Source organism: Mytilus galloprovincialis, chromosome 2 (assembly GCF_965363235.1).
Source record: "Mytilus galloprovincialis chromosome 2, xbMytGall1.hap1.1, whole genome shotgun sequence".
Classification (NCBI taxonomy): Eukaryota; Metazoa; Mollusca; class Bivalvia; order Mytilida; family Mytilidae; genus Mytilus; species Mytilus galloprovincialis.
The window spans coordinates 111751468-111775796 of NC_134839.1; the positions used below are offsets into that span (position 1 = coordinate 111751468).

Consider the following 24329-nt stretch of genomic DNA (forward strand, 5'->3'; position numbering starts at 1 on the left):
ATGAGGCAAGCACTCTCTTTAGGTTTATCTACAATCTACTACATCTAAATATGGTAATATGAGGCAAGCACTCTCTTTAGGTTTATCTACAATCTACAACATCTAAATATGGTAATATGAGGCAAGCACTCTCTTTAGGTTTATCTACAACCTACAACATCTAAATATGGTAATATGAGGCAAGCACTCTCTTTAGGTTTATCTACAATCTACAACATCTTAATATGGTAATATGAGGCAAGCACTCTCTTTAGGTTTATCTACAACCTACTACATCTAAATATGGTAATATGAGGCAAGCACTCTCTTTAGGTTTATCTACAATCTACAACATCTAAATATGGTAATATGAGGCAAGCACTCTTTTTAGGATTATCTACAACCTACATCTAAATATGGTAATATGAGGCAAGCACTCTCTTTAGGTTTATCTACAATCTACAACATCTAAATATGGGAATATGAGGCAAGCACTCTCTTTAGGTTTATCTACAACCTACAACATCTAAATATGGTAATATGAGGCAAGCACTCTCTTTAGGTTTATCTACAATCTACAACATCTTAATATGGAAATATGAGGCAAGCACTCTCTTTAGGTTTATCTACAACCTACTACATCTAAATATGGTAATATGAGGCAAGCACTCTCTTAAGGTTTATCTACAATCTACAACATCTAAATATGGTAATATGAGGCAAGCACTCTTTTTAGGATTATCTACAACCTACATCTAAATATGGTAATATGAGGCAAGCACTCTCTTTAGGTTTATCTACAACCTACAACATCTAAATATGGTAATATGAGACAAGCACTCTCTTTAGGTTTATCTACAACCTACTACATCTAAATATGGTAATATGAGGCAAGCACTCTCTTTAGGTTTATCTACAACCTACAACATCTAAATATGGTAATATGAGGCAAGCACTCTCTTTAGGTTTATCTACAATCTACTACATCTAAATATTGTAATATGAGGCAAGCACTCTCTTTAGGTTTATCTACAATCTACTACATCTAAATATGGTAATATGAGGCAATTACTCTCTTTAGGTTTATCTACAATCTACAACATCTAAATATGGAAATATGAGGCAAGCACTCTCTTTAGGTTTATCTACAACCTACAACATCTAAATATGGTAATATGGGGCAAGCACTCTCTTTAGGTTTATCTACAATCTACAACATCTAAATATGGTAATATGAGGCAAGCACTCTTTTTAGGATTATCTACAACCTACATCTAAATATGGTAATATGAGGCAAGCACTCTCTTAAGGTTTATCTACAACCTACAACATCTAAATATGGTAATATGAGGCAAGCACTCTCTTTAGGATTTATCTACAATCTACAACATCTAAATATGGTAATATGAGGCAAGAACTCTCTTTAGGTTTATCTACAATCTACTACATCTAAATATGGTAATATGAGGCAAGCACTCTCTTTAGGTTTATTTACAACCTACAACATCTAGATATGGTAATATGAGGCAAGCACTCTCTTTAGGTTTATCTACAACCTACAACATCTAAATATGGTAATATGAGGCAAGCACTCTCTTTAGGTTTATCTACAATCTACTACATCTAAATATGGTAATATGAGGCAAGCACTCTCTTTAGGTTTATCTACAACCTACTACATCTAAATATGGTAATATGAGGCAAGCACTCTCTTTAGGATTATCTACAACCTACATCTAAATATGGTTATATGAGGCAAGCACTCTCTTTAGGTTTATCTACAACCTACAACATCTAAATATGGTAATATGAGGCAAGCACTCTCTTTAGGTTTATCTACAACCTACAACATCTAAATATGGTTATATGAGGCAAGCACTCTCTTTAGGTTTATCTACAACCTACTACATCTAAATATGGTAATATGAGGCAAGCACTCTCTTTAGGTTTATCTACAATCTACAACATCTAAATATGGTAATATGAGGCAAGCACTCTCTTTAGGTTTATCTACAACCTACAACATCTAAATATGATAATATGAGGCAAGCACTCTCTTTAGGTTTATCTACAACCTACAACATCTAAATATGGTTATATGAGGCAAGCACTCTCTTTAGGATTATCTACAACCTACATCTAAATATGGTAATATGAGGCAAGCACTCTCTTTAGGTTTATCTACAATCTACAACATCTAAATATGGGAATATGAGGCAAGCACTCTCTTTAGGTTTATCTACAACCTACAACATCTAAATATGGTAATATGAGGCAAGCACTCTCTTTAGGTTTATCTACAATCTACAACATCTTAATATGGAAATATGAGGCAAGCACTCTCTTTAGGTTTATCTACAACCTACTACATCTAAATATGGTAATATGAGGCAAGCACTCTCTTAAGGTTTATCTACAATCTACAACATCTAAATATGGTAATATGAGGCAAGCACTCTTTTTAGGATTATCTACAACCTACATCTAAATATGGTAATATGAGGCAAGCACTCTCTTTAGGTTTATCTACAACCTACAACATCTAAATATGGTAATATGAGACAAGCACTCTCTTTAGGTTTATCTACAACCTACTACATCTAAATATGGTAATATGAGGCAAGCACTCTCTTTAGGTTTATCTACAACCTACAACATCTAAATATGGTAATATGAGGCAAGCACTCTCTTTAGGTTTATCTACAATCTACTACATCTAAATATGGTAATATGAGGCAAGCACTCTCTTTAGGTTTATCTACAATCTACTACATCTAAATATGGTAATATGAGGCAATTACTCTCTTTAGGTTTATCTACAATCTACAACATCTAAATATGGAAATATGAGGCAAGCACTCTCTTTAGGTTTATCTACAACCTACAACATCTAAATATGGTAATATGGGGCAAGCACTCTCTTTAGGTTTATCTACAATCTACAACATCTAAATATGGTAATATGAGGCAAGCACTCTTTTTAGGATTATCTACAACCTACATCTAAATATGGTAATATGAGGCAAGCACTCTCTTAAGGTTTATCTACAACCTACAACATCTAAATATGGTAATATGAGGCAAGCACTCTCTTTAGGATTTATCTACAATCTACAACATCTAAATATGGTAATATGAGGCAAGAACTCTCTTTAGGTTTATCTACAATCTACTACATCTAAATATGGTAATATGAGGCAAGCACTCTCTTTAGGTTTATTTACAACCTACAACATCTAGATATGGTAATATGAGGCAAGCACTCTCTTTAGGTTTATCTACAACCTACAACATCTAAATATGGTAATATGAGGCAAGCACTCTCTTTAGGTTTATCTACAATCTACTACATCTAAATATGGTAATATGAGGCAAGCACTCTCTTTAGGTTTATCTACAACCTACTACATCTAAATATGGTAATATGAGGCAAGCACTCTCTTTAGGATTATCTACAACCTACATCTAAATATGGTTATATGAGGCAAGCACTCTCTTTAGGTTTATCTACAACCTACAACATCTAAATATGGTAATATGAGGCAAGCACTCTCTTTAGGTTTATCTACAACCTACAACATCTAAATATGGTTATATGAGGCAAGCACTCTCTTTAGGTTTATCTACAACCTACTACATCTAAATATGGTAATATGAGGCAAGCACTCTCTTTAGGTTTATCTACAATCTACAACATCTAAATATGGTAATATGAGGCAAGCACTCTCTTTAGGTTTATCTACAACCTACAACATCTAAATATGATAATATGAGGCAAGCACTCTCTTTAGGTTTATCTACAACCTACAACATCTAAATATGGTTATATGAGGCAAGCACTCTCTTTAGGTTTATCTACAACCTACAACATCTAGATATGGTAATATGAGGCAAGCACTCTCTTTAGGTTTATCTACAACCTACAACATCTAAATATGGTAATATGAGGTAAGCACTCTCTTTAGGTTTATCTACAATCTACTACATCTAAATATGGTAATATGAGGCAAGCACTCTCTTCAGGTTTATCTACAATCTACAACATCTAAATATGGTAATATGAGGCAAGCACTCTCTTTAGGTTTATCTACAACCTACAACATCTAAATATGGTAATATGAGGCAAGCACTCTCTTTAGGTTTATCTACAACCTACAACATCTAAATATGGTAATATGAGGCAAGCACTCTCTTTAGGTTTATCTACAATCTACTACATCTAAATATGGTAATATGAGGCAAGCACTCTCTTTAGATTTATTTACAACCTACAACATCTAGATATGGTAATATGAGGCAAGCACTCTCTTTAGGTTTATCTACAACCTACAACATCTAAATATGGTAATATGAGGCAAGCACTCTCTTTAGGTTTATCTACAATCTACTACATCTAAATATGGTAATATGAGGCAAGCACTCTCTTTAGGTTTATCTACAATCTACTACATCTAAATATGGTAATATGAGGCAAGCACTCTCTTTAGGTTTATCTACAACCTACTACATCTAAATATGGTAATATGAGGCAAGCACTCTCTTTAGGTTTATCTACAACCTACAACATCTAAATATGGTAATATGAGGCAAGCACTCTCTTTAGGTTTATCTACAATCTACTACATCTAAATATGGTAATATGAGGCAAGCACTCTCTTTAGGTTTATCTACAATCTACTACATCTAAATATGGTAATATGAGGCAATTACTCTCTTTAGGTTTATCTACAATCTACAACATCTAAATATGGTAATATGAGGCAAGCACTCTCTTTAGGTTTATCTACAACCTACAACATCTAAATATGGTAATATGGGGCAAGCACTCTCTTTAGGTTTATCTACAATCTACAACATCTAAATATGGTAATATGAGGCAAGCACTCTTTTTAGGATTATATACAACCTACATCTAAATATGGTAATATGAGGCAAGCACTCTCTTAAGGTTTATCTACAACCTACAACATCTAAATATGGTAATATGAGGCAAGCACTCTCTTTAGGATTTATCTACAATCTACAACATCTAAATATGGTAATATGAGGCAAGAACTCTCTTTAGGTTTATCTACAATCTACAACATCTAAATATGGTTATATGAGGCAAGCACTCTTTTTAGGGTTTTTTTGGTCATGTCATTACCTTCAATTTTAGATTTATGAGTTTGACTGTCCCTTTGGTATATTTCGTCACTCTTCTAGCTGAAATAGTTGGGAGAAAGCACGACATTTGTTTCTGTGAATGTATTCCACCTTTTACTTGTTGAAATATGATTAAGCAAGCAAGGCATTTGTCTTTGAGATGTATGCCAGCTTTTACCTAGAACATCTTCCTAAGATTATTTGACAACTGTCTTTGTTTCTTAGGATGCATTTCTCGACAATGTCTTGGTAAACAGATATTTTCTACTGATCCATCCATATGACTTAGTTAAGGTGAGGAGGTCCGAAAATTGAAATACCGTGAGCAGTATACAGATGAGAAAAATTAAAAACATCAGACTTACAATGGTTCTTACCAGAAAGAATATGTATATTCACACAGCAAACCATCTGGGAACTACCTAAAAGGGTAGAAAGATGAGTTGCAGAAAACATATTAGGAATTGATCTTAAAGAGAGACAAAAGATACCAGAGGGACAGTCAAACTCTTAGATTGAAAATAAACTGACAACGCCATGGCTAAAAAATAAAAAGACAAACAGACAAATAATAGTACAGAAGACACAACATAGAAAACTAAAGACTAAGCAACACGAACCCCGACAAAATTGGGGGTGATCTCAGGTGCTCCGGAAGGGTAAGCAGATCCGGCTCCACATGTGGCACCCGTCATGTTTCTTATGTTATTACACACCCGGTAAATAGTCTAATTCGGTAGGTCACATTTGTGAAATGGAAGGGTATTGTAGTTACGACATAAGGAACATATCCGATATCATCTGTGAAACGTATCCAATATCATCTGTGAAACGGTTATTCCATATCGGTCAGCCAACTCGTGATGACGTCCGTATATTACGAAAGGAGGCTTTCAACTTCACCATTTTGGAACTCTTGGTTTAATACCTTCCTTATAAGCAGCAATCCTATATCAAGGAAAACATGATAGGAAATACATGCCCTGGAATATCGTATCAATTGGATGATATATACCCCGTATGCAGGCAGTGCTGTAGTGTTGCTACATAGAAATGGAAAGTTCACTGACAATTGGGAAGCTAACATCATCTCTTTTGTTGTAAAGTTTTGTTTTCAACCAACCCTCATTGTCAATTTCTAGATGTAAGTCAAGATATGAAGCAGACTTAACTGTATCTGTAGTATCCTTTATCTCTATTTCGATGGGAGTGTTCGTTAAACATAGTAAGCAAATTTTGTATTATTTAGTGACAGAACATCGTCTGTAAAGCGGAACGTAAAGTTAAAGGATATTGCTAAGTTCTTATCTTTTTTTAAGAAGTTCATGTATGAAGTGAGCCTGATAATTAGAAAGAAACAAGTTGGCAAGAAGAGGGGCACAATTGGGTCCAACTGAAAGTCTGTTGAAAAACACGTCCTCCAAACGTAACAAATATGTTGTCAATCAAGAAATCAAGCATCTTGATAATGTTAGTTTCAGAGATTTTTTTGTTTGAATCAGAGTGTTTCTTTTCAACGTTGGATTTATCCCTCCCCAAGACAAGATACTTGTATCTACGTTCGCCATTCTTTTTAATGAAACAGAATAATACCAACTCTTTCAATTTGTCTTTTAGTTTGGAACGGGGAATACTTGTGTAAAGTGTAGAAAACTCAAATGTTTTAATACTAAGAGTATTCGGGGCCTGTGGAAGCAATATCACAGCCAATTTCAACTAAGCCAAAAACTATATTTTTACCAACTATTTTTGTTTCAATCGATTAAGTCTTCGTAAACTTTATGAGAAAAGCATGACCTGGTGCAATGCCACAATGCAAGTATTGACAGGGTGTAGAACCAATATTTTCTCAAAAAGTTGTGCCAATACGGCTAAGGTAATCTATGCCTGGGATAAGAAAATCCTTAGTTTTTCGAAAAATTCAAAGTTTTGTAAACAGGAAATTTATAAAAAATAACCACATTATTGATATTCATGTCAACACCAAATTGTTGACTACTTGGCTGGTGATACTCTCAGGGACGAAACGTCCACCAGCAGTGGCATCGACCCAGTGGTGTAAATAGTTATCAAAGGTACCAGGATTATAATTTAGTACGCCAGATGCACGTTTCGTCTACATAAGACTCATCAGTGGCGCTCATATCAAAATATTTATAAACCCAAACAAGTACAAAGTTGAAGAGCATTGAGGATTCAAAATTCCAAAAAGTTGTGCCAAATACGGCTCAGGTAATCTATGCCTGGGATAAGAAAATCCTTAGTCTTTAAAAAAAAATCTAAGTTTTGTAAACGTGTTTATAGATGTGAAGTCGTCATACCAAGATACATTTAGTTATATTTTTATAAACATGATAAACGAAAAATAACTAAAACTAGAAAACCATAAGCTGGATCTATATACACAAAAAAAAATACGAAAAACAAGCAAGTTAAATTCAAACGAAAGAATCCTCCAAACGGGTCGTATGTCTGTTCTACATTCATTAAACGTCTATGACATGTGTGACTTACAACTGGGTCAGAACTGGTGTGTATTTATGTTTCGTGCAGTCAGGATTCTACTTCGTCAGAATTACCTCCCCATTACGCCGGTTCATTTTCACAATCGTAGAAATGGAAGCCATTGTAGGGATGACGCACTACCAATTTTGCTCATGGAAACCGATAAATTTATCCACATTGCACCATTACGATCCTTATATGCCAGTTGTATTTTAAAAGACAAATGTATCAACAAGCAAATGAGCATCAGTTAATGATCTTGTCTGCATTGATTCAACTTAAAACTATTGTCTGATCGGTTGTCAGGTGGAATTTTAGAAAATTCATAAACATTTAAAAACAAATTCTAATTAAATATTTCGTGGAAGGGCAGACTAGATTTTTTAGTGGTTGAAGACTATAAACCCTAGTTATCACACACAAAAAAATATAATTTTTCGAAGATATGCATTTTCATCATCCAACTTGGAAGACTGTCGTCAAGTACTTTCAGTCAAAAAATAGCTATTCGAACACGCCTACTCTGTTTTTGTGCTTGATTAGATAGGTATTTCAATTGACCCATATATATCATCTTTTAGCACTGTGAATGATTTTTTTATGTTGAAAAGTCAACCTGTATCTTTGGTATTTAAAAATGATAGAATCTGAAGCGAGACGATGTATGAAATATTCTTGCTTTTACGATATCAAGATAAAATGTTCAACTCAAACAAGCCCTAACATAAAAAGGTGGACTCGATTTTCTCTTTTCAAAACAATTGTTACCCTATTTGAAATTTTTTCTTGAGTCACTTAATAGAAGGGAAGACACGAAAATTACTGAAATAATAGATTGATATGTTTTCCGTCCGTGGTAATTTTTTTTTAAAAATCGGAGGTTATTCATTTTCTACATCCAACTTGAAAGATACCCATGTCGTCGACTTGATATTTAATTTTTCTGCTTAACTATGTTCTAGATAAATTGAAGCCTTATGCAAATGGTGTTTTTAAAATAAAACACTTCGTAGTTGAGAAGAAAATTGTCATTTTATTTGTTTCTATTAACTTTTAAAAATTTTGTCACTAGAGTAAACATTACAGTAAGCATTTATCGCCTTCTCTAACAAAGAGCTTCGATTCCTTTGTTCTATTTCAACCGGGTTTCCGACTGAATACATTCTAAGATATCTATCTAAAGTGTCCTGACACAAATTATGTGTTTATACGAATCATTGCCTATTAGAAATAAAATATTAGGTAACTAAGCTTTCTTAAATCAGTAAGATAACAATATTAATCAAGTCAAAAACATTTTTAAATGATTTATCAGCTATTACATATTTTGACCCTTCATTAATAGGTTTGGATCATTTAAAATTCTAAAAATCAACAAACAAATCTCTAATTATAAAAATGATATTACAGATTGTTCAATTATTTTAACGAATTAAATGTTATATGGGTTATGCGTCAGTTAGAAAACAACAAAACCACACGAAGGTTATATTAAGGGTAACACATCGATATGAAGGTCGTCGAGAGTAACTCCGCAACATTAACTTAAGGTCATACAGAGAGCAGTTCACATCGATAGGATGTCATATAGAGAGCAATACAACGACATAAATGTCATTTGGAGGGCAAACGTCGTTCTTCAACAAGAGGCAGGTGGCGGAACAATACTCTTGCCATATATAGCTGAATCAACAGATACGATAAATCAATTCTATCGAAGAACTATCTTAAACTTAATGCTACAAATAACAAAAACATTAAACATATATTGACATTATAGTGTGTACTTTTTTTACTCATAAAGGATATTTAGGAGTTAAACTATAATGAGACAAAACCACGCATATAATTAGATATGGAAAAGTGCATGTAATTGAGAACCTCTCACAAAATCACTACTGGATATACAACTATGGTAAAGATTAATAAATAGGTAACATAAGAAAAAATTAACACAGTCACATAATGAGAATACATTTTGTAATTTCGTTCATACTTGTTGATCGGTTGATCGTGGTCGGTTTCTTCCAAAAAGAGGTCGGTCATTTAAAGACTATCGACCGTATCATATACTTTGACGTTTACGCATCTGCAGATTTACCAATATTATGTGATCCTGAGCTTAAATTGTAAATGCTTTCAATAATGCAGATGGACAACTGATTTTAAATGACCGACCACTAGTTAAAACAACATATTAGCCAGTTACAATATTCTATCTAACCTACCTAAATTGGCAAGCAAAATAAAGTCACTACTTAAACAATTTGGTCGAAAATACAGCACATCTTGATCTATCATGACATCAGCTATATTTGTACATCGTTCATTTTTGTACACTTAATTAGGCCGTTGTTTTTCCCGTTTGGATTGTTTTACATTTGTCATTTTGGGACCTTTTATAGCTGACTTTGTGGTATGAGCTTTTCTCATGGCTGAAGGTCGCACAGTTATCTATAGATGTTAATTTCTGTTTCATTTGGTCTCTTGTGAAGAGTTGTCTCATTGGTAACCATACCACTTATCCTATTTTATACATATATATTGTTATTTATGTACTATTGTCATTTTGTTTATTTTCTTTGGTTACATCTTCTGACATCAGACTCGGACTTCTCTTGAACTGAATTTTAATGTGCGTATTGTTATGCGTTTACTTTTCTACTTTGGCTAGAGTTATAGGAGGAGGGTTGGGATCTCATGAACATGTTTAACCCCTCCGCATTTTTGCGCCTGTCCCAAGTCTGGAGCCTCCGGCCTTAGTCAGTCTTGTATTATTTTTTAATTTTAGTTTCTTGTGTACAATTTGGAGTTTAGTATGGCGTTCATTATCACTGAACTAGTATATATATTTGTTTAGGGGCCAGCTGAAGGACGCCTCCGGGTGCGCGAATTTCTCGCTGCATTGAAAACTTGTTGGCGACCTTCTACTGTTGTCTGTTCTATGGTCGGGTTATTGTCTCTTTGACACATTCCCCATTTCCATTCTCAGTTCTATATATAAGCTACTTTAACCTCAGAAAAACTACTTAAAACACGATCAAAGCAAATAAACAGGGAACGATACACCATGTATTAAAGATAATAAATGTGAACAACAATAACAGGAAATGCCGCAACCAAATTATTGACCATGGCAAATAAAGAGAGAACCATTCATATAAACTTAAAATTGAGAATGGAAACCATATGTCAAAGTGACAACAGATGAATGCCATTTATGGGTTTTCAACTCCACGAGAAAATTCTTTTCTTTTTTTTTTTTTTAGTTAATTTAATATATGTTTTGGAGTTTAGTCAGACGTCCATTTTCACTGAACTAGTAAACATAATACATTTTGTTTAGGGGAGAAGACCGACCGACTCCGGGTTTCCTCGCTGTGTTAAAGAGGAGACCCTTTGATGGCCATCACCTGTTTTCTGCTCTCTGGCCGGGTTGCTATTTGACACATTCCCCATTTCCATTCTTAATTTTATTCAATATCAAACACAAATGGACAACAATAAAAGGAAAATCTATAACGAGCAACATGACCATCTATACTATTAAACGAGAAGGCATCATCAAACCGACTTTCATGTCACACATGACTTCAGGTTTTAATATTGAGAACCAATCGTATGATAGATTACAAAAATGAAAAATAAACAAGCCAATCAGAGCATTGTCCATATCGTGGTGTTTATATCGTGTGAACAATTACTATTATACTTGAGTTGTAAGTTACACATAATTTTCATCGGTTCTCGGACGGGGAAAGGACAATTATTTTTGCGTTAATTTGCATGTATACTATGATTAGTATACTATTATAATATATAGAGACTCTCTATAAAATATAGCCTTGAGTTTCCATCATCAAACCGACTTAAAAGTCCGATCTTTAAGCCAGACATGACTACCGTTTTTAACCTTCATAACCAATCGTATGATAGATAAAAAAAAAATGATAAATAAATAAGCCAATCAGGGCGTTGTCCATATCGTGGTTTTTAAATCGTAAGAACCACTACTATTATATCTCGGTTTTACTTACACACAATTTTCATAAGTATTCGGACGGGGATAAGACAATTATTTTCACGTTTATCTGCATTATCCCCATGTATACTATGATTAATATACTACTATAATATATAGAGACTCCCTTAATAATATAGCAGTGATCGCCATTGAGAAGACACTTTATAGAATAAATAGTTAATAGAAAATTAAATACTCTTTAATATCTATAATATAGATACATGTTCAAAGTATACAGAAATGCGAAAATAATGGAATATAACAGAAAACAAAATAATAAAGGACTTTGAAAAAAAAGAGAGGGCTTAGAAATATTGTCCACTCTGTCTCCATGTACCTATATAACTTCTGATATCATTTCCTTAAATTCTCCAGGTATATTTTTTTACAAAAAAATCAGCCTAAAATAGTTAACGTACTTTCAACAAAGCTAAACAATGTCCGCAATTTCGCTTTCAATAAATGTAAGTCATACAGGGCTTGCGGTTTTAAACTTGCACAGGAATTTCATAAGAGTACTTGAGGACAGGACAATAATTATTGCGTTGATAGAGACTCTCCAAATAATATAGCAGTGATCGTCTAAGGGAAGAAATTCATAGTTAATAGCAAATACACTTTATTTATAGTATACGTATGTTCATAATATACAGAAACGCGAAAATAATGGAATTTAACAGAAAAAAATAACGGACTTTGGAAACAAGGGAGAGGGCTGAAACTGTTCCCTATGAATTTACATACCTGTTTTGAAATTTTCGAGATATGAAATCTTTTACTGAAAATTCTCCAGACACAAAGTCTCACAAGCTATAATGCCCGACATTTCGGGGTTGTGTTCTAGTAGCAAATAAAGGGAGAATCGTAACCCTTGTAAACCAATCATGGTATTATATTTACTTCCATGGACCAATGAAGTATGGTCACTAACAAAGGAAAATTAACAGATATACTAAGGAGTGGCATACACTTTGGTCCAACTTGTTTTTCTGTCTTTGTTTTCTCATATTGGGTTTTTTCATGTATTATCTAGTTTTAAAAGACGTATATATACTGTGACATATTCACACTTTTGATAAAATCACGAAATTTTAATTTAATAGATAGAAAGCACATTAAGAAAATCAATATATCTACTAGATACGTAAACAATTTTAATCTAGTGACGAATTTCTTTAAAAGCCACTGGACAATTTAATTCAAATCAAACCAAATGTTTATGAATATTAAAATAAAATGAAGGATTAATTGTTCTTGTTGTGACGTTGGATTGTCTCTATAATTTGATTTGTTTTGACTCCAGTCTAATAGATTAAAAATATTTAAAAGACAATTCGTTTTATAAATTTATCGTACCATTCCGATAAGGTTCAACGTTTATTTTCCCTGAAGCAACTACAATTTATATTTAAGTATTGTTAATTAAATATCTGATGTATTTATCCATTTCATTTCAGTTAAAAGGTACGTTGATTAAGATACATTTGTCTTTCTCCTTTCAGAATTCATTTCTTTCTTCTTCTTTTTTGTTGACGTATTGACAATAATCATGTTAAAATCAACTCGACATATTAATTTATGTCAACAATTTACAGATATGTCTTATGATTAGCTTTGTACCTCCAATTTGCTTGTAGCAAGATGCTTTAACAAAAAATTGTCAATTCGATGTAACAAAAAACTGTTTAATTACTTTACAAAAAAACACTTAAATAAATTTGTTATATCGAAAAAAAAACCAAACTCAGACATAAAGTTATGTATTTTTTAGACATTTGAAGATGCAGCTGAATGTATTGTGGATATTAGTTGCCTTGTTTGTCTTGTCAACAGCGAAGTCCAGACGAAAGACACATAAACAACTGGTGAAAGATTGTACTGAGTATGGCAAGGAACAATTGTCACACTTTAAAAAGAAAAACCAAGAAGGAGAAGGTTCGTGTTTAATTTAAAACATGTAGATTTATAATGATAAATAATATCGGCAAAGACAAGTTAAAAATGTTTTTCAAATGGGACCATTTAGCTGGATTTTTTTTTCGACGCCAAATCAATATTAAAGTCACCCAAAATAATCATTTCCTTATCTTCAATATCGACATTTGTTAACATTGATTCAAATTTTGTAATCCACTCTGCATTGCTATTTGGTGGTCTATATATGTTACCAAGTAATATAGGTTTTTGATGAATAAAAATAAGTTCGACCCACATTGATTCTATATCATCATTTTATAAATCATATCGTCTAACTGTGGTTAATATGTTAGAAATATAAATTAAGAACCCACCGCCAGATTTTCCAATTCTGTCTTTTCTGTTTGTATCATAACCATTAATATCTATTTCTTTATTTTGGACAGAATTTGACAAAAATGTTTCACTTAAACACAGGACATCTAGTTATGTGACATGTATTAAGTGACTTGTTTGGAAATATAAAAGGGTTTGTAAAAGTAGACGATTTGGATTTAGATAATAGAATATGTGTTGCAGTACATAAATACAAAATAAAAATACTGACAATATTTCCTAAAATAGAATTACATGTTCTAGAAGTGGAAAAGTTATTGACTTAAAACTTTCGCACCAGCAACATTTGTGTGAACATGGTCTGCAAATAAAGTAAGGTTGGGCTGGTCTCCATATAGAAAGTCTAAAGTATTGTCCAAAATTTCCACATGTTGTTCCTCTAGAGATAATAGACGGTTTTTGACATCGTAAATTGTACGATTAGCTTGATAATGAGTTGGCCTAGGTGGGATTGAGGAAATTACCAGCTTAGTTGTTGGTAAGCTTTGCCGAACTGTACAAATTAAATTCTGAAGTCGTCAATAATTGCATGAACAGAGTCTCCATCTGATACATTGTTAGTGCCAACACAAATAACAATGACATCAACACAATCGAGTCTGCCTTCTGATATGTACTGAATAAGCCAATCTTCAATGTCTCTAATACGTCCTCCCCGAATAGTCTTTACTTTGACATTAATTTGTTGCGTTGACATTTTCCTTGGAGACATTTTTTAAGAGAAGAAAAACTTATTTCTTGTTAAGAGTAGAACTCTCAACAAGAAATAAGTTTTTCTTCTCAATAGAACGATGAAAATGCGGATAAATATGTTTGACTTCACGGTCCGTATATTTTGTATTTATTGGTGATCTTTGTTTTTCGACATAGGTAGGTCTTTGCGCATCATTGTTGTTACCTAGATTTGTCCTATTTAAAGAAACTGGCTTATTGGAGCTTCTTGGTAATCCACTTCTTACAACGTTGCTGTATGTTCCAGGTGTCGCTTTATTTGTAGCTGAAATTCTTTCCTCTCTTTTTCGATTTGGTGTTTCGAGCACGGTTTCTGTTAATACGTTGACGTGAGCTGATTTTAAATTAATAGATTTAATCTCATTTGAAACGGCATTCAGTTTGTCCCACAACCTCTAGTTTTTGGTGGGGTTCGTGTTGCTTAGTCTTTAGTTTTCAAGATTGTGTCTTATTGTACTATTGTCAATTTTTTGTTGTTGTCCTTTTGTCTTTTTATTTTTTATCCATGGCGTTGTCAGTTTATTTTCTATCAATGAGTTTAACTGTCCCTCTGGTATCTTTTGCCCCTCTTTTAAACGATATTTTACAAATAGCACTTACTCAAAATTGAAAAAAAAGAAGATTTTAGTTGTGTGTCAATCTTCAATGTCCAGTTTCAATTGCTTGTTCATGTGGTTTGATAAACACAGATATACATGCTCTATATACTGTAAGTAGCTAGAGGTTATCTGGCATATTCTTGACTTTCATAATCGGTAAAGCTTAATTCTTGTTCCATTCGTTGTTTGTTATACTATAATATGTTCTGTCAAACGGAATGTCATTGACATTTTAAGAAGTTTATAATATTTATAGTATATTTAGAATAACAAAGATGTATATCGTACGATTTGGTACATAACCTAGGGTTTTATTCTCATCCTCATAAAATAACATTTAAACTTTCATTCATAATCAGCAAACAACGCCTCATATCTATATAGGAAAACACTATATAAATAACACATAGCTGAGAGGGTGATAGAGCAGATTGTTAACCCGAGAAAACATTGTCAACCGCGGTGAAGCCAAGGTTGGCAATGTTTTTTCGAGGGGTACCAGTCTGCTCTATCATCCTCTTAGCTATGTGTTGTTTAATGTATTATACTGAATGTCCAATTATGATTGTCTTTAAAAGATCAATTTTACTTTAAAAGTATTTTTCATGACATCGCGTACATAACAACGTTAAGGGTATATTAGAAAAAAACAACAAAAGTTAAGCAAGATGTTTTATTTTTTTTATTTTGGCAGTCAAAACATAATATCTGAGTCAAAACGTAGAACTAAAGCATTGTATTTAATTACTTGATGTAAGTTCAATTCATTGTCCTTTTAATTATTGATTTTTGATTGGTCTAGACGAGAGGGTAACATTATAAAAAATTGTCACCCGCTCAGCCATGTGATAGAGTATATTAACACCCTCGTATTAGCCAATCAAAATATGGCATTTTAACGTGAAGTATAATAATATCTCATATTCCATGGTAGCCAAACTCGACATTTACATTAGTTATGAAAACACTACCTACAAATAGGCCTTGACCGTGATTGAAATAGAACTAGGTCACCTAGTGTAGAAAAGTCATACACTTATACGTAATAAACGCCAGCCACGGTACATTGTGCAGAAAAAAAAATATCATTTAAAAAAAAAAACTTGCATAGACAAGTGAAGCAAACCATACGCAGACTTGTTCAGCACCATTTTGATCACACAAAAAAAGAAAGAAGATAACACGAGGCCAATCAGACTTCCATCGTTTTTTGTCCTGTTGGTAATTGCAAAATCGAAAAAAAAAAGACAGGATTGTAGCGCCTACAGCTTGAACATCTCCTTGTTCATCTCTGAAAAAGATGTTCCGTACCAACACACAAAATATTGACCGTAAATTTGATGCAAGCTATTGTACGGCCTTTTCGAGAAAAACCTTTTTCGCAGAGTCGGCTCAAAAAATCTCCGACATCATTTGAGAAAACTAACGGTCGAATTTATAACTAAACAATTTACGGAAACGAAATATGACATGAACCAACGATAACCACTGAAGTACAGGCTCAAAAAGCTTACGAATGTGGCGAATTAATGTATGAAGGCACAAACACTCCCACTATCATAGGACTGTGGTGTAATAGTAAAACATAAGCACAAGCTATAAAAAATCAATGTATATATGAAGGCACAAACACTCCCACTATCATAGGACTGTGGTGTAATAGTAAAACATAAGCGCAAGCTAAAAAAATCAATGTATGAAGGAAGGCACAAACACTCCCACTATCATAGGACTGTGGTGTAATAGTAAAACATAAGCACAAGCTATAAAAATCAATGTATGAAGGAAGGTACAAACACTCCCACTATCATAGGACTGTGGTGTAATAGTAAAACATAAGCACAAGCTATACAAATCAATGTATGAAGGCACAAACACTCGCACTATCATAGGACTGTGGTGTAATAGTAAAACATAAGCACAAGCTATAAAAATCAATGTATGAAGGAAGACACAAACACTCCCACTATCATAGGACTGTGGTGTAATAGTAAAACATAAGCACAAGCTATAAAAATCAATGTATGAAGGAAGGCACAAACACTCACACTATCATAGGACTGTGGTGTAATAGTAAAACATAAGCACAAGCTATAAAAATCAATGTATGAAGGAAGGCACAAACACTCACACTATCATAGGACTGTGGTGTAATAGTAAAACATAAGCACAAGCTATATAAATCAATGTATGAAGGAAGGCACAAACACTCCCACTATCATAGGACCGTGGTGTAATAGTAAAACATAAGCACAAGCTATAAAAATCAATGTATGAAGGAAGGCACAAACACTCCCACTATCATAGGACCGTGGTGTAATAGTAAAACATAAGCACAAGCTATAAAAATCAATGTATGAAGGAAGGCACAAACACTCCCACTATCATAGGACTGTGGTGTAATAGTAAAACATAAGCGTAAGCTATAAAAATCAATGTATGAAGGAAGGCACAAACACTCCCACTATCATAGGACTGTGGTGTAATAGTAAAACATAAGCGTAAGCTATAAAAATCAATTAAAAATAACATAACTAATGATTTAAATGTTGTTTCTGTTCCAATCGCATACAGTCAGTACTTTCCAAAATTACAAAGTTCTTTAATAAGAGTTTTCAACAGAAAATAATTTTTACTAATTCAACAAGTGTGGACACAGATCAGTGTGGATAGTATGTTTGGATGTTTGATACTGTTTTGTATGACAAAAGAAGTTCCATGTTTTTGCCAAAGGGTTCTATATTATTAACCGTCTTGCACAATTTGACAACCAACCTGAGCATAGGAGAGTTGTTTATTAAATATTTAGTTTTCTATGTTCAAGACGGGCATGGAAGAGACACTTATTGCATTAATTACCAAATGATTATGATAGAATATGTTCCACATCTTTGATTTTGGATACATTTTGAAGCTAGGAGAGGAACACATAACAGGTTCATTATTTTATGATGTGATTTTTTTTATATGGGAGATGATATCTGAGAACATGTATTTGCTTACTATTTGTATGGTTCTTTTCATATTAATTTGTGGAGGATCATCATTATCATAAATAAAAGATTTCGTTTAAATGTCGAAATTGTTTCTCAGATTAGAAGACATTTCATTGTTTTTAGTAATTAATTTACTCAGATTAGAAGACAATAGTAATGACAATGCCTGACATGATGCTTGGGGCTAGATGAGCTAGAGAGTAAACTTCTGTGTTATTTTATATTAATTATTTGAAAATATTTCCTACAAAGCAGGTTAAAGCAAGAACCTTTGTGAGCATGCTTCAAAGACTCATAACTGCTACAGAAGTCATCTGATAAAATTTCAAGTGGATATGAACATCTACTTAATATGTCTAAAGATCTAATAAGTTATAGTATTCAATAGGAAAAAGGTTTTGCAAAAATATTCTCTTTTCAATTTATTTTGTTATATGGATACAACTATAAGTAATACCAATACAGTAAGGCAGTTTTGTTGATGAAATGAATGAATGATAAATGTTGAACATGAACAATGAAATATAGTTTTTGAATTCAATTAGGCCAAATAGGCCTTATAAACTTTGGTCTTTTTTTTTAACATACTGAACGACCATTTCATACATGTGAACCTCCCGACGGGAGAACAAAACTCCCGTTTTCAGGGGTCCCCTCCCGTCCTCCCGTCGAAGAGAAAAAAATCCCGTGTAGAAAAAATTTCATGAATGAAAATTTTCAGTCGCCATTTTTACTATTTTGTTTACAAAATTTATCATTGAGATCGTAAAAACCCGAGATTTTTTAAGTCGTAAAAACACGAGTCTTTGGTCTTTTTTTTTAACATACTGAACGACCATTAAAGGCATTTACACTCAGGACTAAGGCGTCATGTTGGCAGTATAGATGTACAAAAATAAAGTGTAACATAACAATCTTGCATCATATTGCTCATTTGCTAGTAGCAAGAGTAGCGTTGTTTGGTAAATTTGTGTTTTTTTTTAAATTTGGCTAATGGACAAAAAATGTTTGATTTTTAAAAATCTAAATAAAATGCTATTACAATGTACATGTATCTCCCTATTACTTACATTGTACATAGAATGGATACTACTTTGATAAATCTTTGTACGTACATGAGAGTTGTCTGTCAAATCTTTATTTCCCAATGAATGAATTGATTGCATAACAATGAACTGAGCTCAAAGCTAAGCACTTTCATAATACACTTAGACAAAGAGCTCAATCCAGTGATATACTTTGTACTACAGGTCCTTCATGAACATCCATCGACCAAAACCACACCTTTTAACATAAAATAACATGCCATACTACATGGTTGGATCAGAAGTCCTGAAAGACATGAATTTTATTATTGTATTTTAAGTATATATACACAGGTTAAAACTTTCACAAATTTGTGGTAAAAGCATTCAGTATCTATCAACTATCAATCGCTTCATGCACAAATTGATATAGGTTGAGTGCATGCCCCTCTGTTGGAAATAAGAACATATCTCCACTTAATTTCAGTTAACTGATGAACATGATGAAGAAACATTCAGAACTATTAAATTGTATCTTAGACTTGCGAGTGTCTATTTACCATCACCACTAATCAATAATATATGTAAACATATACAAAAAATCTAGATACAATGTACATGAAGATAGAGAGAGAGAGGTATTGATGATTTTATACAGAGTTTTATGTAGTTTACTTTCGAAAAAAAGACATTCCAATAAAATGGATGTATCAGATAAATAAATAGCTAACAAATTGACAAATAATTAGATAACCGTTAGTCCAAAGGAATGTGTCGCAGGAAAAAAATAAAATATCCTTTCAACATGGTCAAGACGTCATAATTATTTGGCTTTGATGACCATTTGATAATTTGGGGGGCCAGAAGTAATTTTTCCAAATTGAATATTCATTTTCATCTGTTATGCTTATTTTATTCAGTGGACATACATGTGGACTGGTGGATATGATTATTCATTTTCAAAATCATCCTCCCCAAAAAGTCAAAGAATAATCCCCTTTCCTTTCAACTTTATACCTATATGTACTACCTCTGTACCTTTGTCTTCAGATCTAATCCTCTTGCACCCTGTTTTTGTTGCTCTCGAGAACATAACTATATTAAGTTTAGCTTCTACAGACCCTTATCTGGGATCTGGGAAATGTCCTACTATAGTGAGAATTTCTTCTTAAAATCGATAGGGATTTTTATTTGGGGTCAAAGTTTTGAAGCTGTGTGGTAAGGGGAGTGGGGTCATTATGTGGTTCATAAAGTGTTTTTTTTTTTTTTGGGGGGGGGGGGGGGGTGGTCAATAAATTTGAACATACCCCTCAGCTGATAAACAATGACCGTTCCCTAAGTTTAGCTTATACAGACCCCTCTACTATAGTGAGAATTTCTCCTCGGTAAGGTTCCAGTTTTCATTATTTAAATCCGACTGAAAACATATGAAAAAGCATTCCGACCTGGGAGTCCTTGCCTTCACCTTAGTCCAAATAATTATGACGTCTTGAAAGGCTATTATAATTTTTTTCTTTGACGCCTTACTTCGACGTCGAAGTAAGGCGTCAAAGAAAAAAATTATAATAGCCTTTCAAGACGTCATAATTACTAATTCAAAAATATATATTGAAGGTTAGGCCAATAATATTTCTTGATAAACTTCTACGCATCGGTATGATTTAAAATAAGAGAAACAATTAATTCTGGGGATCTAATAAAACACATCGCTGCTAAATGTTCTACCCCGAGTCGTCAATTCTAATACGAGGCTGCTAAATGTTCTACCCCGAGTCGTCAATTCTAATACGAGATAATTCTATACTGACCAGATCATTTTTATGATGATTGTAACATGGTATTGAACGGCCAATATTATATAAAACACTCCTTTATAACGTATGACAATTCGTGATTTTTAAGACCCAATAGATGTCATGCATTTAACTTTGTCAATTTTGCAATTTAATCAGATAATTTTCATTGTGTACATAAATGTCAAAATGATTTACAAAATGATCTTAAACCCGATATTAATCAGATTTACATGTATTATATGATGCAATTCTAGTAGTGATTAAATCTATTGACGTGTATGTAGCTCTCCGCCTACTAACCAAGTTTTATAGAAGTACATTACGTACATTCGAAATCATATACCATAAAGAGAAGAATTACGCATTCATCATTTTTTTCTAATATTTAACTGAAAATATAAATCAGTTTAAAAAAATACTCACCCTTCTCCCTTCATATATGTATGATACAATAATTCCGTTACGAAACTAGATGAGAAATACAACTTTATTGAAATTCAAACAGGACATTTAATGCATTAACGATTGTTATGGGCATCCCAAACAAATCCAATATTTTATCTCACCAGAATACAAGGACAAGCCAAGCGGGAGGGAAATAAGTATTACATTATGACTAAAACAATATATATATACATGTTGGAGGTTGAGTTGGCACCGACGCAAACATGATAGTTCTCCTTGGATTAATTAAAGGAAGTTCCAATACTTCCAAATGCTAGACTTGTGTACACATATATTTGTTGCATTTGGGTTGCTCGGCCTTCTGATATTTCATTATTTTTAATATAAATAGTACGAGTGTTTTACTCAGTGAGAGTTGTTACTGAATATAGTATTGTAGTCTATTCAGTGACAGTTGTGTCTAAATATAGTATTGTAATTTACTCAGTGACAGTTGTGTCTAAATATAGTATTGTAATTTACTCAGTGACAGTTGTTACTAAATATAGTATTGAAGTGTACTCGGGAACAGTTGCTACTAAATATAGTAATGTAGTTTACTCAGTGATAGTTGTTACTAAATATGGTATTGTACTTTCTCATTTCTGTAGATATACATTCACATTCGTTTGATGAATTGAGATGGAGAAAGCAAGAATCCAGTGAACTAGAGTATGCAGCTATACTAACTTTAGAGGCCACAAAGAAACTCAAAACAGAGTAAGTACACGACGTTGACTAGAGAATGCGCTAAACTCACTTTAGAGGCCACAAAAAAAATCAAAACAGAGTAAGTACACGTGAACTAGAATATGCAGCTATACCCACGCTAGAGGACACAAAAAAAAACTAAAAACAGAGTAAGTACACATAAACCAGTATATGCAGGTCATCACGTTAGAGGCTACACAGAAACAAAAAAGTACACCTGAACTAGATTATGAACCTATACTCACGTTAAAGGTCACAAAAAAACTCAAAACAGAGTAAGTACGCTAGAGTATGCAGCTATACTCACGTTAGAGGACACAAAGAAACTAAAAAGAGAGTAAGCACACATAAACCAGTGTATGCAGATATACTCACGTTAGAGGCTACACAGAAACTTAAAACAAAGTAAGTACACGTGAACTAAAGTATGCAGCTATACTCACGTTAGAGGCCATACAGAAACTAAAAACAGAGTAAGTACACGTGAACTAGAGTATGCAGGTATACTCACTTTAGAGGCCATAAAGAAACTTAAAATAGAGTAAGTACACGTGATTTAGAGGATGCAGCTATACTCACGTTAGAGGTCACAAAGAAACTTAAAACAAAGTAAGTACACGTGAACTAGAGTATGCAGCTATATTCACTTCAGAGGCCACAAATAAACTTAAAATAGAGTAAGTACACGTGAACAGAGTATGCAGCTATATACACTTTAGAGGCCACAAAGAAACTCAACACAGAGTAAGCACACACGATAGGTCATTTTTGTTGATAAAAATACTCTTTGGAGTCTTATTTCTACATGAATTGTTCTATCATAACTACTTAAATAATATAAAAAAAATTCGTAAGGGTTCCACGGAACCCAGTGTCTCGCCTACTTTTGCTGTTAATCAACAAAAATGAGGAAAAACATCAATAAAAATTTCCCTTTCGATACTGTCTTTTGATTGAAAGAAGCTTCCAAGTTTGGTAAAAAAAATCCAGGATAGTTTATGAATCTAATAAATGTTTTATAAACTTTAACTGGAGACTGTATGTAATGTTAACTGGAAGAAAAACTAAGTTCATTTATAAGTAAAATACGGAAAAAGGGATTTTTTTTTTACAAAATTTACTTCAGAATAATATCTTATGATCAGAAACAAGCTTTTGTCTAAGTTTGGTAGAAATCCAGGATAGTTTAAGAACATTATAAAAAATTTAAAATCTTAAACCACAGAGTGAATGTTTTGTTTCTGGCAAAAAAAAACTAAGTCCATTTATAAGTAAAATACGGAAAAGTGGAAATTTATTTTTACAAAATTTTCTTCTTGATACTTTCTTATGATCATAAACAAGCTTCTGTCCAAGTTTGGTACAAATCGAGGATAGTTTATGAAAGTTATTAAAATTTTAAAAAACTTTAACCACAGAGTGAATGTAATGTTTCCTCGCAGAAAAACTAAGTCCATTTATAAGTAAAATACGGAAAAGTGGAAATTTATTTTTACAAAATTTTCTTCTTGATACTATCTTATGATCATAAACAAGCTTCTGTCCAAGTTTGGTACAAAATCAAGGATAGTTTATGAAAGTTATTAAAATTTTAAAAACTTTAACCACTGAGTGAATGTAATGTTTCCTCGCAGAAAAACTAAGTCCATTTATAAGTAAAATATGGAAAAAATGGAATTTTATTTTCACAAAATTTACTTCTGGATACTTTCTTATGATCATAAACAAGCTTCTGTCCAAGTTTGGTAGAAATTCAGTTTAGTTTAAGAAAGTTATTAAAATTTCAAAAACTTTAACCACAGAGTGAATATTTGTGGACGCCGCCGACGACGACGGAATGTAGGATCGCTTAGTCTCGCTTTTTCGACTAAAGTCGAAGGCTCGACAAAAATGATACATACGGATTGGCTGATGGAATGTCAAGGGAATCGAGTGATAAAATTTCCCTTGAATAACAAACGGACTTTTTCAGATAGATAAATAAACTAGTATAAAAACCTGACCAAACCTAGTTTGTTAATCTTTTCTAAATGACTTTACACCCACATCTCTTTGTATTT

At 33.0% G+C, this 24329-nt stretch overlaps 1 protein-coding gene across 1 annotated transcript in view; it reads left to right on the forward strand.

Moving 5' to 3' along the window:
* The first annotated feature begins 13028 nt into the window (after positions 1 to 13028).
* The window catches only part of LOC143065387 (salivary peroxidase/catechol oxidase-like), a 31535-nt gene continuing 20234 nt past the window's right edge, over positions 13029 to 24329 (forward strand). The window contains exons 1-3 of the mRNA XM_076238931.1: positions 13029 to 13117; positions 13425 to 13588; positions 22170 to 22278. Coding sequence (XP_076095046.1) covers positions 13435 to 13588; positions 22170 to 22278 — 263 coding nt within the window. The 5' untranslated portion in view covers positions 13029 to 13117; positions 13425 to 13434. The remainder of the gene's footprint in view (positions 13118 to 13424; positions 13589 to 22169; positions 22279 to 24329) is intronic.